The sequence below is a fragment of the Bos indicus genome, chromosome 28 (assembly GCF_029378745.1).
Source record: "Bos indicus isolate NIAB-ARS_2022 breed Sahiwal x Tharparkar chromosome 28, NIAB-ARS_B.indTharparkar_mat_pri_1.0, whole genome shotgun sequence".
Taxonomy (NCBI): Eukaryota; Metazoa; Chordata; class Mammalia; order Artiodactyla; family Bovidae; genus Bos; species Bos indicus.
In genome coordinates this window covers 44,374,735-44,398,825 of record NC_091787.1, presented here as the reverse complement: position 1 = coordinate 44,398,825, position 24,091 = coordinate 44,374,735, and the positions used below count along the sequence as shown (strand labels likewise).

The 24,091-nt window shown below is 42.1% G+C and overlaps 1 protein-coding gene across 10 annotated transcripts in view; it reads right to left on the bottom strand.

Moving 5' to 3' along the window:
* The window catches only part of MARCHF8 (membrane associated ring-CH-type finger 8), a 111,723-nt gene that overhangs the window by 23,379 nt on the left and 64,253 nt on the right, over positions 1-24,091 (bottom strand). For all 10 annotated transcript variants that reach the window (XM_019954047.2, XM_019954045.2, XM_070782088.1 and 7 more), the window contains one exon: positions 1,629-1,679. In XM_019954047.2, coding sequence (XP_019809606.2) covers positions 1,629-1,679 — 51 coding nt within the window. The remainder of the gene's footprint in view (positions 1-1,628; positions 1,680-24,091) is intronic.

Sequence of the window (24,091 nt, the reverse complement as noted above, 5' to 3'; positions counted from 1 at the left end):
ACTGGCCATTTTATTCTGACAGTAACGATGCACCACTGCATGGTTCTACAGCTCCTGCATTCCTGGCTGAAGGAACAGCAAAGGGAAGAAAAGGAGGCTGGGACAGCAGACAGTATTCACTGAAAGGCATTTATATGAGGGGGCTAAAGCCACCCCCACTGATCTGGGGGAAGGCTTCCTAGGTGGCGCAGTGGTAAACAACCTGCTTGCCAACACAGGAGACGTAATGAGATGCGAGTTTGATCCCTGGATCAGGAAGATCCCCTGGAGAATGAAACTGCTACCCACTCTGGTATTCTTGCCTGGAAAATCTCACAGACAGAGGAACCTGGCGGGCTATAGTCCATGGAGTCACAAAGAGTCAGACATGACTGAGCGACTTTACACACACACACAGGTCAGCAATGAACCAAGAAGCACTCTGTAAATATTGTTCAGGCACACTAAGCACTATGGATTTTCTTTTTATGCAAAACTCAGTGGCAGAATGTCATGGTTAGATCACAAGCATGCCTAAGAACAGACCGATTAATGTCTTAGAGGATGTTCTACATCCTACATTCTACTTTTAATTCCAAAGGATACTACAGAGTGATCTGAGTAGAAGGACATGCGGCATATAATGTGGCTACTCTGAAGAACGAGAGGCCTGCGGCGCGGCCGGGTCTCCCCACGCTGCCGACCTGACCAGCCTGGGAGAGGGTCCACCCTTGCCAGGAGCCTTCCCAGACGCGCCTGCAGGACACGGGGGGGCGGAGCCTGTGTCTGGGCTGAGAGGTGAGCAGGGCACGTGAACAAGCTCACTGGCACGGGAGACGCTGTCTGTAGGCTCTGGGGTCACCCCAAGCATCCGATGTACTCCTGACAGACTACCCAACTGACTATCCCACAGGTGATCGGGCTGGCTGGCTGATTCACCCTCTCTGCCCTCCTTTTCCTAGCCACGTTCCCGCTGGCATCCAGCTGTGATCCAGTTCTCAGCAGTGAGATCTAAGCAGAAGTCAGGCAACCGAGTGGGGCTTCTGGGAAAGCTGGTGCCTTCTGGCTGAAAAGGGTCACTCTCAGCTGACAGACTGCACAGCTAGAGTGTCAGCTAAGGTCCAGCTCCCACCGCAAGACCATCAGGTGTCAGACAAGAGGATGACAGTGTGCCAAGGAAGATGGCACACAGGAAGCAGAAAGAGCTTGGGTCCCCGGCAACATCTGTGAGAAACAACACACCAGCCACGAAGCATCCACCTCCAGACATCTTGTATCAGAACCACATACATCCAAGATTATTTAAGTCAGTAGAACTGTTGTTACTGTCTCTCAAATGCATTCCTAATCGAGGTGACAGATTCTCTGATAGCTGAGAATTTTTACCTGAAAGTAAATGATTTCTACTGGAAGAAATAGGGTTTTCTCCTATTACTCACTCCCCTCAAACACATGCTCAGAACTGCCTCCCTAGAAAAATATAACTGTTATATACCTCACATATAACCCGGTTCCAGAGCAGATTAAAGCCATGTATTGAGATCTTTATGTCTTCAAAAGAGTATAAAACACACACCAGGTATAAATATGAAAGAAAAGAATATAAAAACCCCAGGCTATAAAAATAACATATTTCAGTGGCACCCTACCTTAGAAATGTTGCTTGAATGACTCATGGAATGTCCCAAAGTCTTCTCATTCTGCAAGAAAACCAAATAGGTTTAGGTTTACCTCACCTAAGGCATCAAGTTTTGATTAAAATGGGCTAACAAGTAACTGAACCTAACGATTCTACTAACACATTGTTCCCTCAATTAGAATTTGCTGTGCGCCAACTACTGTGTACAGGGCCAGCTATTAGACACTGGAGAATTTGGCAAGTATGAATAAAACAAGAGTCTTTTCCCTAAAGGAACTTATTAATAAGAAAAGGACAGGAATTTTGAGCTAACTGTAAAATACGAGGGCAAGACGTATCTTAAGAAGCCTTCAAGAGGAGGTTCAGAGGGGTGAACTGTGTTCCCAGTTGTGTGTGATGTGGTCCATGCGGTGAGGAGCTGCTGTAGGACAGGGACAAAGAAAACAAGGCCCAAGCCCCTCACAAAGGCTGGCTGGAAAGCGCCAGTGCCCTGCAGGGGCACAGCTCACACCCACTCCCTCAAGCATACTCCTCCTGGAGTAGAGACAACGGGGTCCTGCTGGTCTCCTCCCTCTCACACTCCCCTACCTTCAAGCTGCACAGTCCTTTTATCAAATTCTTCCCCACCAAATGCCTCTCAGTCTCAAACCTCCCCACCCACCTCCAATTATGTTGATGCCCTAACTCTAAATACTGAGAATGTGACTACATTTGGAGATGGAAGTCTTTAAAGAAGGAACTACTAAAATGAGGCCATTAGGGTGGGCCCTAAAGCAATATGACTGGTGTCCCTATAAGAAAAGCAAATTAGGACACAGATATACGAACACAGAAGACAGAGGAAGAAGACAGCCATTTATCTACGCATTGAGGAAAGAGGTCCACAAGAAACACCTAACCTGCTGACACCTTGATCTTGGACTTAAAACTTCCAGAACAATAAGAAAATACATTCCTGTTGTTTTTAACCATCCAGTCTATGGTACTTTGTTATGATATCCCTAGCATATGAATACAGCAATACTCCACACTATAAAACTGTAAAAAAAAAAAAAAACCAGAGAGAGAGAATGTTCCAAATGTAAATATGATTTTTAAAAATAATACAGTAACTTTCCTGCATCCACTCAGGCTTGCTCTAAATAAAATGAGTTTAAAAAAAAAAGAAAAGAAAACTACTGGAAATGGAGACGATCTTATGTGTATTTTTAAGATTATCTATTCTCCATTCAGTTCACATGCCAGGCAATACCCACGGCAAAGACCACAAAATGCTGAGACGGAGGCGGACTTCTTTTATCAGAAGGAAGTACAAAGGAGCGGATGGATCATATAAAAACTCCTTTGAGGAAGAGTTGATTCCATTCCACTAAGGCTCTCCTTCAAGAAAGCTGGCCACCAAGAAAATTCTGATTTTCTCCTTCCCCTCAATCCATCAAGTCACAGATTGCTTTGACTTTCATACAGTTTGCTTCTGTACACTTGGTATCACTAAAGTGATTATGAAGAAATGTTTCAAGACCTCCCAAGTAGCCTGCCACTCAGCACATGTTTTGGCAATATTGTCTTGTCTTTATAGCAATGTGTTTGTGTAATTTGGGGAATAATTTTATTATATTCTCCCTTACTTTATAAATCTGAGTACAAATAGAAGTTCATATCTCTTAAAAGTAATACAGTATGACAATGTTCTTAAGTGTTTAGTTTCATGGACTGTTTCTTGGGCTTAAGCTCATCACTTAGCTAGCTGTAAAGGAAAAGAATAAAATTATAAAGAATGTTCAAGGTGTTGGCAATATATCACCAATATCTATTTCTCTGGAAAATGAGAATCCACAGGCAAGGTGAATCTACAAACATGGAAGTTTCACTCATGAGTCGAGAACGCCCTGGCGACACACACAGGACACTGCTGCAAATCCAACCTAAAGGCTCATCTGCTGGCAATTTACTACTAAATTTTAATTTAGTCTACTAAATTAAAACAAAGATACCATATGCTTTGTATTATTTGTATAGAAAACCAATTATAACCGCTATCAAATTACCTGCTTACAAGAAATAGCCAGTTTAACACCGTCTGGAGATCTACAGAGAAGTTCCAAGCAGCAGAAATTCATGCCCTAGACCTTCCCAACATTCATCATTCCATAGGGAATGGTAGTGAGTGGGGAGAGCCTAGCTGTTAAGCTAGGTAACATTATAAATCAAGATTGAGATCTAAAAGTTGCTCTTTACCTTATGAACTTGAGAAATAAGCTTAATGATGTAAACTCTATCCTGTTTTCCTTGTTAGAACAAGTCATTATTCTACAGGCCCCAGAGCCCCGGAAGACACAGATGTTTAAAGCCTCAATATTTGGTATTGCTTCTGTACTATTTGGTAGGAAATTAACAATTCAGTTCCAGTAGACCGTAGTTTTTTTAAAACATTGCTACATTTATTTGGACTAACTGAAAGGAAGCAAGTCCCAGGATTCATTCACATCAGTTTCTCATTCATTCCGTATTTATCTACTACGCGACTGCCACATACAAACACCGTGTCGTGCACAGGGCACTGACAGAAACCAGGCCAGCTCCGAGGCCTGCACCAGGGGCCGCAGTGCCACAGCAGCGCCTGAAGCAGCGTTCCATGAGGAGCGCACAGCTAGGGAAGAGGAGACCGACGCAGGGAAGCGCGCGCGCACCAGCGGGCAGAGCGGGGACGCCGGCCCTCCTACAGTCAAAGAGCGTCAGGTTTCCGATGAGAAGAGGGAAAGTTTACCGAACACCAGTATCAAGAACTGGAATGAGGAATAACAGAGAGAGAGAGCGTTTCGCTGCAGCTCAGGCTGAAACTAAGCTTCAGTGCCCAAGCGACAGAACCCTGGCAAGCTGTCTTCACACAGCCTCTAGCACATTCCGTGACTGCCCAGCGGGCACCACCAGGTTCAGAGGAGAGCCTCACTGCCTGCTCCCTCCTCAGAGAAGGATGCCACACCACACACCTCCCAGCTGACTCTCAGCTCTGCCTCTCTTCGTGGGCTCTTTTTCTCTACATTAAACAAGAAAACTCCTCGGAACACAGCTCCTCTTCTCATCTGTTGCCTCTCTCAGACCAGTCCTTCCGAAACTTGGTACGTTTGAATTACTCAGGGATCTTGCTAAAATGCAGACTGTTAGGTCTGAGGACAGTTGAGATTCTGGGTTTCTAATGGGCTCCCAGGTGACTCCCAGGCTGCTGGCCTCCAGGCCACATTTTAAGATGCAAGTTTGATTGTAAATCCTGGGCCAGAATAATCCATATAGGATCTGACTCATTTTTTAGAAAAGTGAATCATGACTCCTGACAATGTAAATTTCTCTTTAAAAGATGGCAGTGAGCTCATAATTGAGTTAATACAAATAAATAAATCAGTCAGGAAACAGATTGATAAACAAGTTTGAGAAAAACAGTTTAAGGGTATAAGAAAGCAAAGTTCTGTTAATGTTAAGAAGTTACCAAATCACTAAGATAAAGAGAATCTCTGTTGAAAACTATGGGACATTTCCCAATTTAATCAGTTCTGTCAATGATTTTGCAAGTCTATGTGTGACTCCAATGAAATGGACCTGGGGCAGAGCCAAGACGCAAGCCTGCTGAGACCAAACACACCGTGGAAGAAGCCGAGAGCTCACAAGAAGACCATGGAGTGAGGCGTCTAAGCACGTCTTGGGGAATCTGCACAAAAGTGAAATGACAGAACTTCCCTGAAACTCTGACCACAACCAGTTAAGTCATTAAACACACACACACCCCAGTTTATGTGTAAAAGACACTGGTAACTACCTAACCAAAATCCATCATCTCCAGCAGAACTCCAACATTGTTCTGAGCAGCAACAGAATCAAAAGTTCTCACTTTCTCAAACTATTTTGCAGTTAAGGGTAAATATGCAAGACAGTTCTAAAGATATCACCCTTGATGTTTTCTGGGAGCACATTTTCCTTTCCTGATGCAGCTGCTATTCCGTTCTCTAGCATGCCTCCCACCCTGCTCCACCCTCGAGGGGTGCAGCAGTATATGCCACGCACACCCCATGGCACACGCCCGGGGGGGCAGCAGGTGCAGCAGTATATGCCACGCACACCCCATGGCACACGCCCGGGGGGACAGCAGGTGCAGCAGTATATGCCACGCACACCCCATGGCACACGCCCGGGGGACAGCAGGTGCAGCAGTATATGCCACGCACACCCCATGGCACACGCCCGGGGGACGGCAGGTGCAGCAGTATATGCCACGCACACCCCATGGCACACACCCGAGGGGACGGCAGGTGCAGCAGTATATGCCACGCACACCCCATGGCACACGCCCGGGGGGACAGCAGGTGCAGCAGTATATGCCATGCACACCCCATGGCACATGCCCGGGGGGACAGCAGGTGCAGCAGTATATGCCACGCGTACCCCATGGCACACGCCCGGGGGGACGGCAGGTGCAGCAGTATATGCCACGCACACCCCATGGCACACGCCCGGGGGACGGCAGGTGCAGCAGTATATGCCACGCACACCCCATGGCACACGCCCGGGGGACGGCAGCACCGTTAGTCTCAGGACTCCTTCACAACATAAAAACTGTTGAGAACTCCAAAAACCTTTTGTTTACGTGGATTACACCTATGGATATTTACTATATTCAAAATTAAAATGGACGATTTAAAAAATAGGTATCTCTTAATTCATTTAGAATTAAGAATAAACCCAGTTAAATAACATTTCTATGAAAACCAACTATTTTTTCCAAACAAAGTTAGCAGAGTAGCATGTTTTTACATTTTTATAAATCTTGTTATTGTCTAATTAATAGAAGACAGCTGGATTCTCAAATCTACTTGCACATTCAATCTCCTCTGATACATGGTTTTGACTGAAGACTCTTTGGCGTTATACAGTTATGAAGTTAGAAAAGGAATATGCATTTTAACAACCATGAAACAACTATGGTATTACTTTGTACTGCATAAAAACTCAGTAATCACCTGGGATGCAGACTCTGGTATTAATGAACTTTTAATACTCCAGTAAAATCAACTGCTCCATCTTTCTTTGAAACAATATCTTAACCATGCATGACTTTGTAACATCACACACTGGCCATTTAGAAATTACTGGCTCACTGAATTATGCAAATCTCCAAGATTAACACATTGTATTATGCAATATCAAAAAAACCACACTTATTAATATGACCATCAACTGTATCAGAAGAACCTTTAATTATCGCAAAGCGACTAAGCTCACAGTGGTGGATAATGTTTATCATCAATTTTAAAATGAGTAGTCATTGCTTTTCAAATACCCATGATCTGATTTCTCTTTTAAATGTTCAAATCTCCTGAAAACCTCTGGGTTTTGTCTACACAAAATCAAATCCTAAATGTAAAATAAAATACAATAAAAATTAACCTCCAATTAAAATAAATTTATATTAAAAAAATAAAATTTTTTCATATAATATAAAAAAAAAAAATTCATGACATCTTTTGCTCCTAAACCTGTCTTTGAGATTTCCCAAGGGGCCCTGAAAAATGACAAAAATGTATCTTTTTTTGTATCCCTATCCTATGAAGGGAGAGGTACTGAGACTCGTTTTACTTGATTTGTTACTACTGATGAAATCCATAAGAAGTCAGGAGTGAAAAGAGATTCGTGAGCGAGATATACTCATGCTCTATTATATTGTTGTTGTCAGACATGATTTCTGTTTTTTTAATGTTAACCTGGTCACTACTTTAAATATTTGAATCTAGCATCATCTAGGCCAAGGTTTTCAGTTGGGGATTCCCAACACTTTCTATGGAGTTTCATTAATATACAGGAAGTTTAGGACCTATTCCAGGCTTACTGAATCTCTTTACTTGACAGCCCTGATAAATCTGTGTTGTATTCATGGTATGTTAATGTCTAAGGATTATAATATCTCAAGATTTTTTTCTCTGCAAAGTTTATGCTCACTCATTTTTATAAACCAGATATACTGTTCACTGCATTCTTTGAACACAGAGTTAATTATGTTTATAATTATTTCTCCAAAACTGGGGGGTTGACTTAATTATCATGCTTTGCATGTGAGAGAAATAACCAAATTTCCCTGCCAGTTACATTTTTCTAAAAGAAATTCTATCAAATATTTCATTTTTAAAATGATCACTAACAGAGTAAGCAGAGCCATTTAAGTCTCTGTCATCTACAAACACTTTCTATTTATTTCAGTCTGATGTTTCCCTGAAGCCCCTCTGCAATCAGCTACAGGCTAGATGGCTGTGTCAGAGGCTCACTGCAAAGGACTCTGCCAGGTACTTTTCAGCACAGCCTTCTGACAGCATCATTTAAACAACCCTGAGACCACACCAGTGGACCAGGCCATGATTTCCAGAACTCGTATCAAGAGTCAATGGAATAAGAATTAATCGAATAAGGTTAAATGAACTGCTGGAATATTGTTAGTCTTGTTTAAGCTTTCTTGATATTGTCTGAATGTTCTATTTTCTAAATATAGAAGGAAGCCCTTTCTCTTTCCTTTAACTCACAATTCAAAAGACTCTGCTTTCATAAACTGAAACAAAATAACTCCTGTCAATGATCTTATTCTTCCTGTCTGAGCCCTCCAGAATTCAGAAACTCTTACTGCATATTCTTATTTTCGTAGACATAAAGTTATCTGCATAGGTTTCAATAAGAATCTGTCTTCTTTCTTACCAGGACATAATTGGAAACACTGAGTTTGCAACCAAGCTCACATTTGAGGATGGTGTTCATTCAATCAGATATGACAAGGCACATTTCAGGAACTTAGGTTACATTCTTGGAGCCATGAATGCAAAGCCTTTTGGGGAAGACTGGCTTACAGGGTTTCCAGCCTTACAGATAAGAATGGAAAGCTACTTGCTGGCAGACCCAGAAAACTTGAAATATTTATGAAATATCAAGAAATTAGAAATTTTTATAGGTACTGTAGGTGAAACTGGATAGCAAGTTCTTGGCTTGGCTACCTACAGTTAGGACCACAATTAATGAAGCTTTAAAAAATCCAGTCTGATATTCCTTAGAAAAACTCAGAGTAAAACAAACTTAAGAAGGACTGTAAGAGACATTAACACTTTTATTGTGCCTATATATATATATAAATCATTAGGCCAAATATAATAGTATCTTAATTTTGATCAATAGTAATTCTTCTATGAGGTTTTATTTTTTTATCAAAAGAGAGAAGGAAAAAATGTTGAGTTTCAGTTGAAAACTACTGAGCTGTGTGCAATTCTTTCTACACTGTAGATACTTGACAGATGTCCTATCTGAGAGTGACTTTGACTTCCACCCCTCACCCCCATGGAAAAACCAGTTTTTATCTCCATTTGAAATTATCTCAATATTTCCTTTACATAAATTGATGCTCTTTTGACTCTTTCTTTGAACTGCTTAAGCATCAACTTAGTTCTTTCATATCACATGAATATAATAAATTCCTTAACATGTGTTCATGAGAATCATGATTTCACCTTTTCCTGAAATATTTTTTCTGCTTTTAAGCTCATCTTATCTGTTTCATTCTTTTTGTATGTGGTGAAACACACAGAAAAACGATCACTCCAACCATTCTAAAGGACACAATTCAGTGAAACTTAGTACACCTGGAGCGTGCAGCAACCACCTTCACTCTCTAGTTCTAAAACATTTTTCATTCCCCTAAAATGAAACCCCACTCCTCTCTTTCAAGCCCCTCCATAACAATCACTTATCGCCTCCTATCTCTGGATTTTACATAAATGGAGTCAGGCAAAAAATAATGTGGCCTTTTCTGTCTGGTTTCTTTCACTTGATATAATGCTGTCAAAGCTCACTGATTACTTTATCCTTTTTTGCAGCTATATAACATTCTATTGTTTGGATTTACCACATTTTGCTTATCCCTTTGAGAAGGAAAAGAGAAAGAGATCCTTCTCTGTCTCTATACACATAATGTTTTATTAAGGCAGCCCAAGCAAACTAACACAGTTGGTAAAAAGGATTTGGAAAAATTAGGCAACAATCTCTACCTGAAAAATAAAAGCAAAACCTAGGCAGTTTTAAGGAATAACAAAAACAGCACAAAATATCATTTTACCAAAAAATTCAAATTTAAAATAAAATTTAGGGCACATTTAGTCATTACAATTTTAACTCAGAAAAAAATATAGTGAAAACCCTGCAATTTCTAAAACAGTATTTCAACAAATAGACTAATGCAATAAGTAACGCAAAATAGTTGCCTTCAGTGACATACAGTCCAAACTCATAACAGTGTGATTATCTGCCTCATTTTTTAAAGTATACTGTGACAACAACAAAGTGACAAGCAGCTAAAAAATCTGAGTTTGTCAAGCATAAAACCCTATCAGCTAACCAAGCATTTGTTCTTGGGCCATTCATCTGGGTTTTCTGGATTCAGTTTTGTTCTTTATTAAGTGGGTTTGTGTGGGAGTGGGGAGGAGAGAGAGGTTAACAGAGATAACTTCTTTTCATTGCACAAGGAGCTCTCAAATGTGATATTATCTATGAGGAATAAGTTGCCCTGCTTAGTTCCACTCAGCACCACATACACTGGTATCTTAAACTTACCCTAGAAGTTATGAATAAACAGGTTTATACTTTAAAAAGCCTCTGACATAGACAAATAAATTCAATACCTTTTAAAACCTTACATGTAACATGGCATGATTATATCCCTAATAATGTATTGACGAAAATAATCCTTTTCAAATCTATTTTTCCATTAAGTAATTTTCATTTTTTGAATATAAAGTAAAATGAACAATTTTAATTCCTGCTATTTTAAAATTCTTTATATATCCAAAAATACATAAATCCTTGAAGTCAGCTGAAAAATCTTTATCAATAAAATTCAGACTACATTTTTATAAAAGTTATTATAAAACAGTTTCCCTGATACCGGGTTTTTGAGAATTCTCGAGTAAGTAACTGTTGCTTCAGTTTATTCTTTTTGTTGGCTCAGAATATTATGTACTCAAATTCATGTGTAATTTTATGCCAGTTTACAATCCATATAGATATGATTAATAATAAATACTAGTTATCACTTTAAAAGTTACAGAAATTGTAACACTGTGAGTACTACCACCTTTGCAGGAATGATTCTAAGCATTCTTTAGTATAGACTGTTCTCACGTAGGGAACACATTCATCAGCCACTATGTGCCTGCTCTGTTCCAGGCCCTTGGGAATGATGAGTGAACAAAATAAAGATCCCTTTCTCTTGTGGAGCTTAAGAAATGATGCAGAAGGAGACTGCTGATCTTCTCTGTTTGTGTAGGAGCTCTCAGTGCATGTGTTTAAGGGATGTTTGCTTACTTAAGAGTTTCAAACTATAAACAGTATTTCATTATCAAATATATATACCCCATTTGGCCCAGATTCCTGGAGACTGACTTTTTGTATCTCTACCAGTTTTGTCCCTCCAGCTCAAGAGCATTTGATAGCCTCAGCAAGGTTGACAGACAGAGCATCCATACAAAATAAGACAGACGCGCAAATGGCAACATCAGAACGTCCCTGCAAATGAAATCACATGTCTGGCTTACTGAGAAAGATAGCGCAAGAGTGAGACAGCGCACGCACGCAGACACACACACACACAGTCAATAATACCAACAGACAGAACAAAGGCCCTTTGTCACTGTTCCATCTCTTATGCATTTTCCATCTTATGAGAAGCTAAAAGACCTTCCCCGAATGAATGCTCCGGCAGAAAGGACCAAGGTGCTTTTCCTCTGGAAAACACAATGGACCCTGCAGCTGCAGTCACTCACATCATAAACCAAGTTGTCTTTCTCATGATTTTCTAAAGCCATAGTTCCATGATTTTAAATTACATGACCAATATTAAGTCAATAAAAAAGCCGAGTTTTTTTAAAAAGCCATGTTTTTTACACCAGGAGTAGAAGATAGCATTAAAAAACACACTATAACTTATAGACTTACATGTGTATTTGAAGCAAGAATACTTCTCACAATTTCAAGGAACAGTTCTGTCAGAAACAAAGTACATACTTGAAAAGTGGAAATAAACTGCTAAGCCTGTCTAGCTGGCGACCTTACCAATGAGGCACCCTTGGCGCAACTCCAGTTCTCTGCAGACTTGTTCCATGAGGCCTAATGGCATCCCTAAGATGGATGAGAAATCCGGCTACTGCGAGCAGGGCAGTCCTCCTACCTGAAGCTTCATCTCTGGCAAGAAGCATCAGGGAGTCCTCAGGGAAGCTCTCCGCCAGCAGCATGCTCCCTGGTCCCGCCTGCGGTGCACAGCAGCTGCCGCCCCACAGCTGCCAGCAGAAGCACTCCGTCCCTGCTGCCGGACTTGTGAGGGCTTGCTGGAGCCCGCGGCATGCCACTCCTGTGATCCACTGGACTAACTACTTCCTCCAGCTGATTTCCCAGGAACTAGGTAGTGAATGAATAATTCATGACAAGTCCATTCCAGCAACCAATTTCTGCTCTACCATCCACTACTCCCCACAGCAATTTATAGTGTAAGGATTCTAAACCATGCTTGGTGACAAGCAAGACACAAAAGTTCAGTATTCTGGTCAACTAAAGTAAACGTTCGTGGATTTGTTTGCTGTTCTTTCAAGCTAACCTATCACCCGGACTTACTTGAGAGATTTTTTTTTAATGTAGAAAATGTCAATGATTAACCACAGATGTCTGACAGAACACACACACAAAATTTTTTTTCCATAGAACCTGTCCTACAAAGCGGGTTCTGGTTGTAGGAAAAGCAGTTTGCCCTGAGCTCAGCAGGTCAGGATTTACATTTAACAAAGACCAGTTCCTGCAAAGCCCAGAAAATCGTCGTGTGGTGGGGGAGGGGAGCTTTTAGTATCACTGCCAGGAAACAAATTGCTTCAAAGGGGAATTTTCCTGGTCTCTCAGGCTATAAATAAATCTTTCATCTCATTGGTATTCTTCTAGAAAGAACATGAACATTCATTTTTGCCATTTGTCAATGCTTACACATTTCCAAATGAGTGCTGTCTAAAGTGGTCAGTTTTCTGCAACAAAAAAAACTAATTCCAAGAGGAACTTGAACAGAAAAACTGAAGGCCCATACTTCTAGTTCAGCTCTGTCTCCAGGGACTCCAATGGCCACACCTTCATTTTCACCTGTTTCCATCTTTGTTTTTTTTTCCTTCTGCACTCACTGAATTTCTCAAGACTGCGCTCTGTCAGTCAGTTAATTTTTCAGCCATGATTATTCCGTTCCTTTGCTGTTGTTGTCTAGTCAGTAAGTCATGTCCGACTCTTTGAGACCCCATGGACCACAGTCCACCAGGCTCCTCTGTCCGTGGGGTTCTCCAGGCAAGAATACTGGAGTGGGTTTCCATTACCTTCTCCAGGGGATCTTCCCAGACCAGGGACTGAACCCGTGTCTTCTGCATTGATAGGTGGGTTCTTCACCACCGTGCCACCAGTGAAGCCCTAAAGAATGATCTGTAAGGAGTTGATGTAGTTGATGTAGTTTTTAGTCACTCAGTGATTATCACGGAGCCACTAGGGAAGGCCATTCCATTCCTAATTGCTTCTGTGTGTTCTGCAAACTGGTTCTCTCTGAGTCTCCCTGGCTCCGCATTTTCCCCCTTCCACCTCATTCTGTTATTTTATTATCATCATCATTTCCGAGCCAATGTGCTATGAAACTCAGGTTCTTAAAACTCATGCAGAAATTCTCTTCTTTTTTGAAGGGCAATTATTATTTCTTCCAGAACAGACTGCATCTTTTTTCCTCAGACACTGTGCCTTTCTCTTTGCCTTGCTGTGAATGCAGGGGCCTGGCCATGTCTTCTGCTTGGCTCAGGACATTCTTCACAGGACGTTCTGTGGAGCACTTCTGCTGGTGAACCCGTTCCCTCCCAGCCACATCCTCAGCTGCTAGCAGCTTTGTGTGGGTGTGCTGGGTGGAAGGGAAGTTCAGGAGTGTGATAAAGGAAAAAGCTCAGCTGGGGCTAGGGCTCCAAGCAGCCTCACTCTGCTCTCTTCTCCCAGGGATGCAGTCTGCTGCTGCTGCTAAGTCATTTCAGTCGTGTCCGACTCTGTATGACCCCATAGACGGCAGCCCACCAGGCTCCCCCGTCCCTGGGATTCTCCAGGCAAGAACACTGGGGTGGGTTGCCATTTCCTTCTACAGTGCATGAAAGTGAAAAGGGAAAGTGAAGTCGCTGAGTCTTGTCCGACTCTTAGCGACCCCATGGACTGCAGCCTACCAGGCTCCTCCATCCATGGGATTTTCCAGGCAAGAGTACTGGAGTGGGGTGCCACTGCCTTCTCCAGGGATGTAGTCTAACATTCTCTAATTTCCGCAATCCTTGTGAGATTTCATTCCCATCAGAATCTGGTTGTTCCTTTGTAATCACTCCCTTTCCTCCTAATCCTGACAACCCCCTGCACACCCCACCCCAATCATGAGTGAGATAAGGGAGCCCTGTCACCCTGGGCTCATGTGCCCCTTCCTCCGCTTACTGTGCTCCAGAGACTGACTTTATCAAGGCTACCTTCCGTCCGGGGTCCTGCTAACTCCCGGCTTACTGATGCAGACAACCGGCACCAGGGTATAGTGTCATTCTTTCTTTTCTCCTCGCCCAGCCTCAACATCTAAAGTACTGATCTCCAGTTTGCTTGTCTGGTCACGTGAGAGAAGCGCCCAGGGGAGTCTCCTGGAGACCCCAGAGTCCTGCAGCACGCACTGCCTGTCCTCAGCCACGCTCCCACTATGCCCGACTGATTTTGCAGGATTTTCTCACTATGCTTTTCTCTCATAGAGCTTTTCACAGTGAGAGGCTAAGAATGGCCCTGAGCCAAACCCTCTGAATTTGTGGAAACGTTTCATTTCTCTCACTGACCATCAGCTGTGTTCTTTGAATTTGCTGCTAGCATATTTCTGCTAATGTTTTATACATTTGTTGTTCACATATTTAAGTCTAAAAGGACGGATATTTTGAAATTTGGCTTCACTATGTCATCTTAAAACAGAAGTTACACTACTCAGACAAAAAGAAAGACACCTGATATGGCCACATAAAAAAACAGTCCCAACTCAAAAACCTTATGGCATAACAGACATCAAAAGAGTAGCATTAAAATAAAATGAGTATTATAAATAGAGCGAGTATTATTAGCCTGCCTCCCCTTCTTCCTCCTCAAAGTGAAGTCGCTCAGTCGTGTCTGACTCTTTGTGACCCCATGGACTGTAGCCTACCAGGCTCCTCCGTCCATGGGATTTTCCAGGCAAGAGTGCTGGAGTGGGGTGCCATTTCCTTCTCCAGGGGATCCCGACCCAGGAATCGAACCCAGGTCTCCCGCATTGCCGGCAGACGCTTTACCGTCTGAGCCACCAGGGAAGCCTCAACAGAGCCCCAATTCTCTTCAGTACTCCTCTCTCCCCAGTTACCATCTCAGGATGCTGACCCCAGCATTTTGTTCCTGGAGTAGGTGGACTGGCAAGAACCCTCTTCTGGCTCAGGAGGTAAGATCTGCAGGAGGCACCCGGGGAATACCTTCTCATCCTCAGAGAAACCAACACGCTCTTTCATGTGCAGCCGTGAAGGCCGACAACTAACTACACGTCTGCCTTGAGATGAAGTAAACCCCATTAATGCTAGAGCAGATGGAAAGACAGAACCCGGGTCTTCACGTACGTCCCTGATATGCTGCATCACCACCCCTGAAGCCATCATGATGGCATCAACAAAGCACGCCACGGACACCAGTTTTCCCTAGACTGTCAGTTAGCTGGTGGCAGGATTATGACTTCGTTAGCATTTAACCAGGTTATCAAAACTCTTTCTTATGGACCACACACCATGTACAAATCTACCCTAGGTTTTAGAGGCTTCTTCTACTCCGTAATCCAGGAATGATAGTATGTATATAGCTGTCCCTGTGTATCCATGGAGGGTTAGTTCCAGGCCTCTACGGATATCAAAATCCACAGATGCTCAAGTTCTTTATATAATATGTAATAGCATACAGTCTATATACACCCTTCCATATACCTTAACTCATCCCTAAATTAGTTATGATACCTAATACAATGTAAGTGTTGTGTAAATAGCTGTGACAAATTCAACTTTGCTCTTGGGAAATTGCTGGAATTTTTTTCTCAAATATCTTCGATCCAAAGTCGGCTGACTTTGCAGATGTGGAGCCTACGGATACGGGGGACTGAGCATATATTGTAAAGGGAGAACTTTCATGAGAAGGGCCTGTAACTGTTCTAAGAAGCTAAAACTTCACAAGGGAAGATGTTGGGACACAGTGACATTCAGTTTCCTGTGTTTTCCACGTCCTCCTTGGTAGGCTAAGGCTTAGGGGAACACATCTTAAATATATGTAACACATCTATTTAAGGGTTTTCAACATTCTCCCCATGACAAAACATCAGAGAAGCACAAGGAATTGTGAAGTGATACATGAATTCTATGTGATAAACTAATTCTCCGGTTTTAAGAAAATCATCACCATGGTCACCAATCCACTTTCTTCTATTTTTTAAATTGTAAAGTAAATTTATTGAGTTATCATTTTGTTTCTTCTTACTCTCTCAACTACTATCATCTATTCCTTGACTCATATCCTCTTTTCAAATATCTCTGTCGCTGGGTTTAAAATTCCCACTGACAGAACCATCCTTGATGACCTTAAAACCTACGTGTATACAGGTAAAGGTATTTTTCCATACAGTAGCCTCCCTGGCAGTTAATACAAGTGATGGACTCACACATATTCCAAGTACCTCATAAAGAATCCTGATTCCCTTTGGGTGTTGAGGTGAAAGGCTTGATTATTGGAGGGCCAAGTTTTTGTAAGAATTCTGAAGTAGGGCAAGGCAACAGTTGTCAGGCAAGTCCTTCCAGTTTTCATAAGAACTCTGCATCACAGTTGGGGCTGCCCCAGAGCACTTTTGATTCTATGATCATGGTGCATCATGAAATGTAGAAAAGAGAGACCAAAGTGAGGCAGAATGCAGAGTCCACACTTGAGGATATGTGTATTCTCCTTACTACTGACATTCCAACCCAGACCTTCAAACTCTTAAGACAAATGCAATCACACATCCCTGAAGCAGTAGGAATTATAAAAGGGAAGTATCAATAACCCTGCCTGCCTGCAGTCAACACCCATTCATGGACTGGTGAATTCTCTGCCATTGCTCTGAAGACCCTTCATCTGATGAACTTTTACTCCCCATAATCTCGAAACTCGGTCCCTCAAATGTTGCCCAAAACTCTGAATTAGATATCCCGTTTGCTCTGACCTTTATTATAAGCTTATCTGAGCATTTCAGGAGGACTGGACTTCCTCAGCTATTAACAAGTTGCCTGAGGGAGTGCCCTGTGGGAACCTTTCCACATTATCTCTATAATGTCAGTCCTGACCCTGGTCAGTTGATTCCAGCTCAGCTGGAAACCATGTCCTCAGACACTGGTAGTTTTCTACCCAGGACCCTCTTCTTTATATGCCACATTCAAGAGCATTTTTTAAGTCGTCAGTATCGTATCATCGCTCTAGACCACAATGCTTCTAATAAAGGGTGCATCATACAGTAATTAAAATGACTTAGCTTTCAAACCACTGAACTTGTCAGGGATCTGGAGAATGGGTCAGTTTTATAACAGAAGAATTGAGAATCCCACAGCTATGGAAGCTGTAACAGATATATTGTCAGGAAGTTTAAACAAGAAAATATTTGCCAGATTTTTCCACCTGCCATCTTATACTTTTTTGACCTGCTCTTAACGTGAAAATATAAATATTGTGTAAGAATTACAATTATCATTCACAAAAGATTGAGTATATGTTCATTCAAACATGGATAGCACCATCCTTAGTTACAAGGGATTTCTGTTGATGAAGAAGGTATCATCCCTACCAGTAAGGAATCCATACTCCACTATGGGATACAGACAGGTACGCAACTACCTGGTAACAACCACATAGCAGAATCTCTTAAAGGCCACATCAGAGGCAGAGATGCTCACTTCTCTTTTTCTCTTTTACATATCTACCCACTAGCACCCATCCATGGGGAAAGAGAACGGAGAACGAAAAGGAAGAATGGAGTCTCTATTGAACATACATATTATAGAGAGTTTATAAAGAACCCACTTAAATAGAGAAAAAACACAGTTTCCCAATAATAGCATTCTTAAGCATTTAAGTGATCCTTGAATACTTGACACAGAACATGGCACTTTTAATCTAAATTATATTAACAGCAGGTTAGATTTCCTCAATGCTGGAAAAGTCAATGCTGAAGTAGTGTTGGCCAGGATAAAATGTATGAATGAAGACATGTGTGATTTGGGCAAAGTTAAGTCAGACTTAAGATTCAGAAAAGAACTAGATTCTAAACTGGGCGTCACGCAGGAGTCAGGCTTGGGCCAATCACCAGGCTTCCAGGAGAACTCAGTCATGTGCTTCTGTTATGATCTAAAATTTATGTAGGCTATGAATTCCATTCTGCCACATGAGAGAGTGTGGAGCAAATACAAGGTGAAATTACTAATAACTTACTGTAATTACAACATTGATAAAAATAAATCAGTCTGGCAGCGAGAGTAAAATTTCTTTTTTTATTAATAGGAGGTAGAAAATATAAATTATTTTATGAGAACTAAGTATAATTGAAATAGATATTTCATAATATAGCTCAGTAAAAGAGGTATTAACTACTTTACTGAATGACATTCAGTAAAGTAAAACGACATTTGCATTTTATCAGAAAGATATCAAAACACTTTTATCCTCATATTTTACCTGGAATATCTTGAAAAACGGTATAGACAAGAAAATATTCCAGTCACATTTAAAACAACTGGTTTCACTAGCAAGTGCTACTTCAGCTGTTCAAATGTGCACTGCTCTACAACTAATGACCATCCGAGCAATTAAGAACCAAGAATAGCTAAAAAATCAGCTATTTTTAAATAAGTTACATTTTTAAAAATTTATTTCTAATAGGAGGAGAATTGCTTTACAGGGCTGTACTGGCTTCTGATGTACAGCACCAGGAATCACCTGTAAGTACACCACATCCCCTCCCTCTTCGACCTTGCTCTCAGTCCCTCCCCTAACCCACCCCTCAGGCTGTCAGAGCGCACCAGGCTGAGCTTCCGGTGTCAGGCAGTACTTCCCGTTAGCTGTTTACTCTCCGTAAGTTATCTAGGCATCTCAGTGCTACTCTCTCAACTCGTCCCGCCCTCTCCTCCCCCTCCAACTCCCCGCACTGTCCACAAATCTGTTCTCCCGTCTCTGTCTCTACTCCTGCCCTCAAGTAGGTTCATCGGTACCATTTTGAAAAAGCTATTTGTCACTTGAGGTTTCCTTTGCTTTGCTCTTAAAAGGTTTCTCCCTCAAAAACTCTTCATTGGAGAATGGCATTTTGGGGGGATGGAAGAGATGACGTTATTTTTTATACCAACCTGTATCTACAGTGTATCTGAGCTCAGAACATGCAATCATAGGCCAACATTCCCTACTTCTGAAGCCTCAGAAATATAGTTTATATAAGACAGGAAGAGATAAAATAACCAGGCAGGCACACAGTCATTTGATTATTTAGTAAAAGGAGATTCCCCAAAATAGTAGTTCTGACTGTCCCTTTGATGGCTTGAGATCTTTACTTCCTAGGACAATGCTGCTGAGCGAGTTTCCCACTTGCATCTCCTTTCTTCAGGTAGAGGAGGAGACGCAGGTGGCAAACTCATAGGAGTAGTTTTAGCTCAAGTGTATGTGGAAAAGGAAGATCTGAACACAGATCCTCTTAAGCCCACCCATGCTTGTGTGCCTTTGGAAAACTGCACACGCCTCCCAGCCTTGGACACACTAGTTTGAAGACTTTTCTTTAGTACATCACAGAAGAAAGGGCAACAAGAGACAGAGTAAGCCACACGTCTGAGAACACATCAAGCACAGACATGCAACAGCGTGAAAACCGAGACAAAGGAAGTACACCTCCCAAATACAACACAGAGGAAATCCAATCTAGTCACAACTTACAGTTTGAATATTCAAATGAGATGAATGAGAAACATCCATGATCAGCAATAAACAATTTAAAAACAGAACTCTATTTCAACAACTGGACATAAATATCAACCAATGATACCATAATCCTAAAACATTTGGAATCAGATTTTTAAGTGTCTGAATACCTATGAACTCATTAGATAATTCATCAACCAGCTTTATTAATTATCTATCAACTCTAGCTTTAACTCATATTAGAAAATGGCCTATTATTTCCCAAAACCTTTTATTTTGAAAATTTAAAAAATCCAAAGAAAAGCTGGAAAAACAGTATAATGAATACCCTATTATCCTTCAACAAGATGCAACAACTGTTAAAGAAATTGCCACAATTGCTTTCTTCCTCTTTCTCTGACACACACACACACCCATTTTGTTTCTTTTCCTTGCTGAACCATTTGAAAGTAAGCTGCAGACACACGTTACCTCTACACACTTGTGCATGCACGTCCTAAGAACAAGAACATTCGCCTCTATAACCACCGTGCCATTTTCACATCTAAGACTATTAGCCATAATTCTGTAATTATCATCTAAAATATAGACAATTTTCAGATTTCCCACCTGTCTTAAAAAACTCAGCTTATGGCTACTAATTTTTCCTAGCAGGTTCCATCAAGGTTTATACATTATATTTGGTTGCTATGCCTCTTTAGTTTCTTTAAACCTAAAGTAGTCTCCCCACAATTTTTCTGTTTTTCCTAATAAATGCTTTTTAAGTAAGGGGCTTAAAGCTCAAATTTTCTTCAAAAATCTCTCAGCATTATCTTGAGCTTTAAGGAATAATTTTTTCAAAGGCAGTGTCAAACTTCATTTGGTAAAATATTCTAGTCTCTACACCTGTGAGTTAGATTTAGGATGACAACTGCCATCTGGAGGTTGGTATGGGAGGGCCACTGGCGCCCAGAGAGAAAGACAGTGACACCGAGAGGCCACAAGCACCCTGCTGGAAAGCCAAGGTTCACACAGCACATTTGAAGAGAAGACCTTCGCTCTCAGGGAACAGAGAGGGATGAACCTTAGGGCACTGGATGACTAACCTGCGCGTATCTTTCACAATTTGGGTGGTGGTTCTGCTATATATTGTAAGAGCTAACACGACAGCTAGCAATACACAAGCATTATGCCTTAATCAGCCTAATTCAGTTCAGTTCAGTTCAGTCCAGTCGCTCAGTCGTGTCCGACCTAAGCCTAATTCAAAAACCAAAGCCCTGAGGGAAAAGATAGTATTAAGATGTTCCTGTAACAGCAGTCACTACTGGTTATTCACATATACTCAGATGCTGTGAATCCAGAAGTAGCCTCCTGATGCTTTAAAACAGACAGGCTTCTGAAACGTGGTCAACCGAGTTCACAATCAAACACAAACAACGCACAAACAAAGCACAAGGACAGCTGAATGAAAGGGGCGCCTCTTCTGTGCAGAACAGGCTGGAAGAAAGATGTAAAATACTCTGAAGTGCAGCAAGCGCCAAGGGCAACCATCAGCACAGGTGTCTGTGACACAGTCATACCACATGGTGACTCTGCTTCCTTAGGGTCCGCTCACACCTTGATTTCTCCTCACACTCTTCATTCTAAAATTTTATCTATTCCTAGGGCATCCTTTACTGCCTTTATGTTACCAACTCTAAAGTTTCTATCTCTGGCTTAGATTTTCCTCCAGAGATTCAGACAAAACTGAATTCTGGATATTTTCAGCTCGACGCCCCACAAGTACCTCATACTTGCACATCTGCCACCCAACTCACCATCCTTCCCCTAACCTTCCTCTCCTTTGTCAAAGTGAATGATGTTAGCCTTTAACCTGGGCCAGAGGCTCATCTATCTGGCCCTCTGTCTGACCACCACAATCTATCAGCCACCAACACTGTTGTTCTAGCCTTCCGATCTCTTGATCCTCTCCTTGCGATCTGCTCACTGCTCTCACCCTCAGCACCACCTCCTTGGTTCAGACCATCACTACCCAGTCTTAGCGCTACCACAGAGCCTACAGGAGCCAGGGCTTCCCAGGTGGTGCTAGTGGTAAAGGACCCAGCTGCCAGTGCAGGAGACATGAGAGACACGGGTTTGATCCCTGGATAGGGAAGATTCTCTGGTGGAGGGCATGGCAACCCAATCCAGTATTCTTCCCTGCAGAATCCCCATGGACAGAGGAACCTGGTGGAATACAGTCCATAGGGTCACAAAGAGTTGAGCAGGCAGAGCCTGTAGACTCCAGGACTGGAGTTAGGCCAAACCACTAATGTGGAGGGAGTAAAGCCTCACCCATCAGCAGACAATTGCATCAGAGATTTACTGAGCATGGCCCTACCCACCAGAGCAAAACCTAATTTTCCCCATAGCCAGTCCCTCCCTTCAGGAAGCCTGAAAAAGCCACCTATCCTCATCCATCAGAGGGCAGAAAGAAGAAGCAGGAACTACAATTCCATAGCCTCCACAACAAAAACCACAGTCACAGAAAGCTAACCAAAATGATCACATGGATCAGTCTTGCTAACTCAGTGAAGCTCTATGAGCCATGACTTACAGGGTCACCCAAGACAGACAGGTCATGGTGGAGACTTCTGACAAAGTGAGGTCCACTGGACAAAGGCATGGCAAACCACTCCAGTATTCGTGCCTTGAGAAACAGTATGAAAAGACAAAAAGAATATGACACCGGAAGAGAAGCCCCTCAAGTTGACAGGTGTCCAATATGCTACTGGGAAAGAGCGGAGAAACAGCTCCAGGGGCAAAGCGGAAACAACGCTCAGCTGTGGGAGAGTCAGTAGTGAAAGTAATATCCGATGTGCGCAGAACAATACTTCACAGGAACCTGGAACGTCAGGTCCATGAATCAACGTAAATTGGACATGGTCCGGGAGGAAACGGAAAGAGTGAACATCAACATTTTAGGTATCAGCCAGCTAAAATGGACTGGCGTGGGCAAATTTCATTCAGGTGACCATTATATCTACTGTAGGCAAGAATCCCTTAGAAGAAAGGGAGTAGCCCTCACAGTCCACAAGAGTCCTAATGCAGTAGTTGGGTACAGTCTCAAAAACGATGGAATGACCTCGGTTCCTTACCCATGCAAACCATTCAATACACAGTAATCCCACTCTATGCCCCAACCACTAATGCTGAAGAAGCTGAAGTCAAAACGGTTCTATGAAAATCTACAAAACCTTCTAGAACTAACACCAAAAGAAAAAAAAAAAAAAAAGATGTCCTTTTCATCACAGGGGATTGGAATGCAAAGTAGGAATTCAAGAGATACCTGGAGTAACAGGCAAGTTTGACCTTGGAGGACAAAATGAAGCTGGGCAAAGGCTAACAGAGTTTTGCCAAGAGAATACAAAGGTCATAGCAAACACTCTCTTCCAACAACATTAGAGACGACTTCACATATGGACATCATCAGATGGTCAGTACCAAAATCAGAGTGATTATATTCTTTGCAGCCTAAGATGGAGAAGCTCTATATGGTCAGCAAAAGCAAGACCAGGAGATGACTGTGGCTCAGATAATGAGCTCCCTGTTGCAACATTCAGGCTTAAATTGAAGAAAGTAGGGGAAACCACTAGGTCATTCAGGTATGACCTAAATCAAATCCCTTATGATTATTCAGTGGAGATGACAAACACATTCAAGGGATTAGATATGGTAGACAGAGTGCCTGAAGAACCATGGATGGAGGTCCGTAACACTGTACAGGAGGTGGTAACCAAAACTATCCCAAAGAAAAAGAAATGAAAGAAGGCAAAGTGGTTGTCTGAGGAGGCCTTACAAACAGCTGAGAAAAGAAGAGAAGTAAAAGCCAAAGGAGAGAGGGAAATGTATACCCAACTGAACACAAAGTTCCAGAGAATAGCAAAGAGAGATAAGAAAAGCCTTCTTAAGAAAACAATGCAAAGAAATAGAGAAAACAGTAAAAGGGGAAAGACTAGAGATCTCTTTAAGAAAATTAGAGATACTAAGGAAACATTTCATGCAAACATGGGCACAATAAAGGACAGAAATGGCAAGGACTTACAGAAGCAGAATCGATTAAGAAGTTCAGTTCAGTTCAGTTCAGTCGCTCAGTTGTTTCCGACTCTTTGTGACCCCATGAACCGCAGCACGCCAGGCCTCCCTGTCCATCACCAACTCCCGGAGTTCACTCAAACCCATGTGCATTGAGTCAGGGATGCCATCCAGCCATCTCATCCTCTGACGTCCCCATCTCCTCTTGCCTTCAATCTTTCCCAGCATCAGGGTCTTTTCCAATGAGTCAGCTCTTCGCATCAGGTGGCCAAAGTATTGGAGTTTCAGCTTCAATATCAGTCCTTCCAATGAACACCCAGGACTGATCTCCTTTAGGATGGACTGGTTGGATCT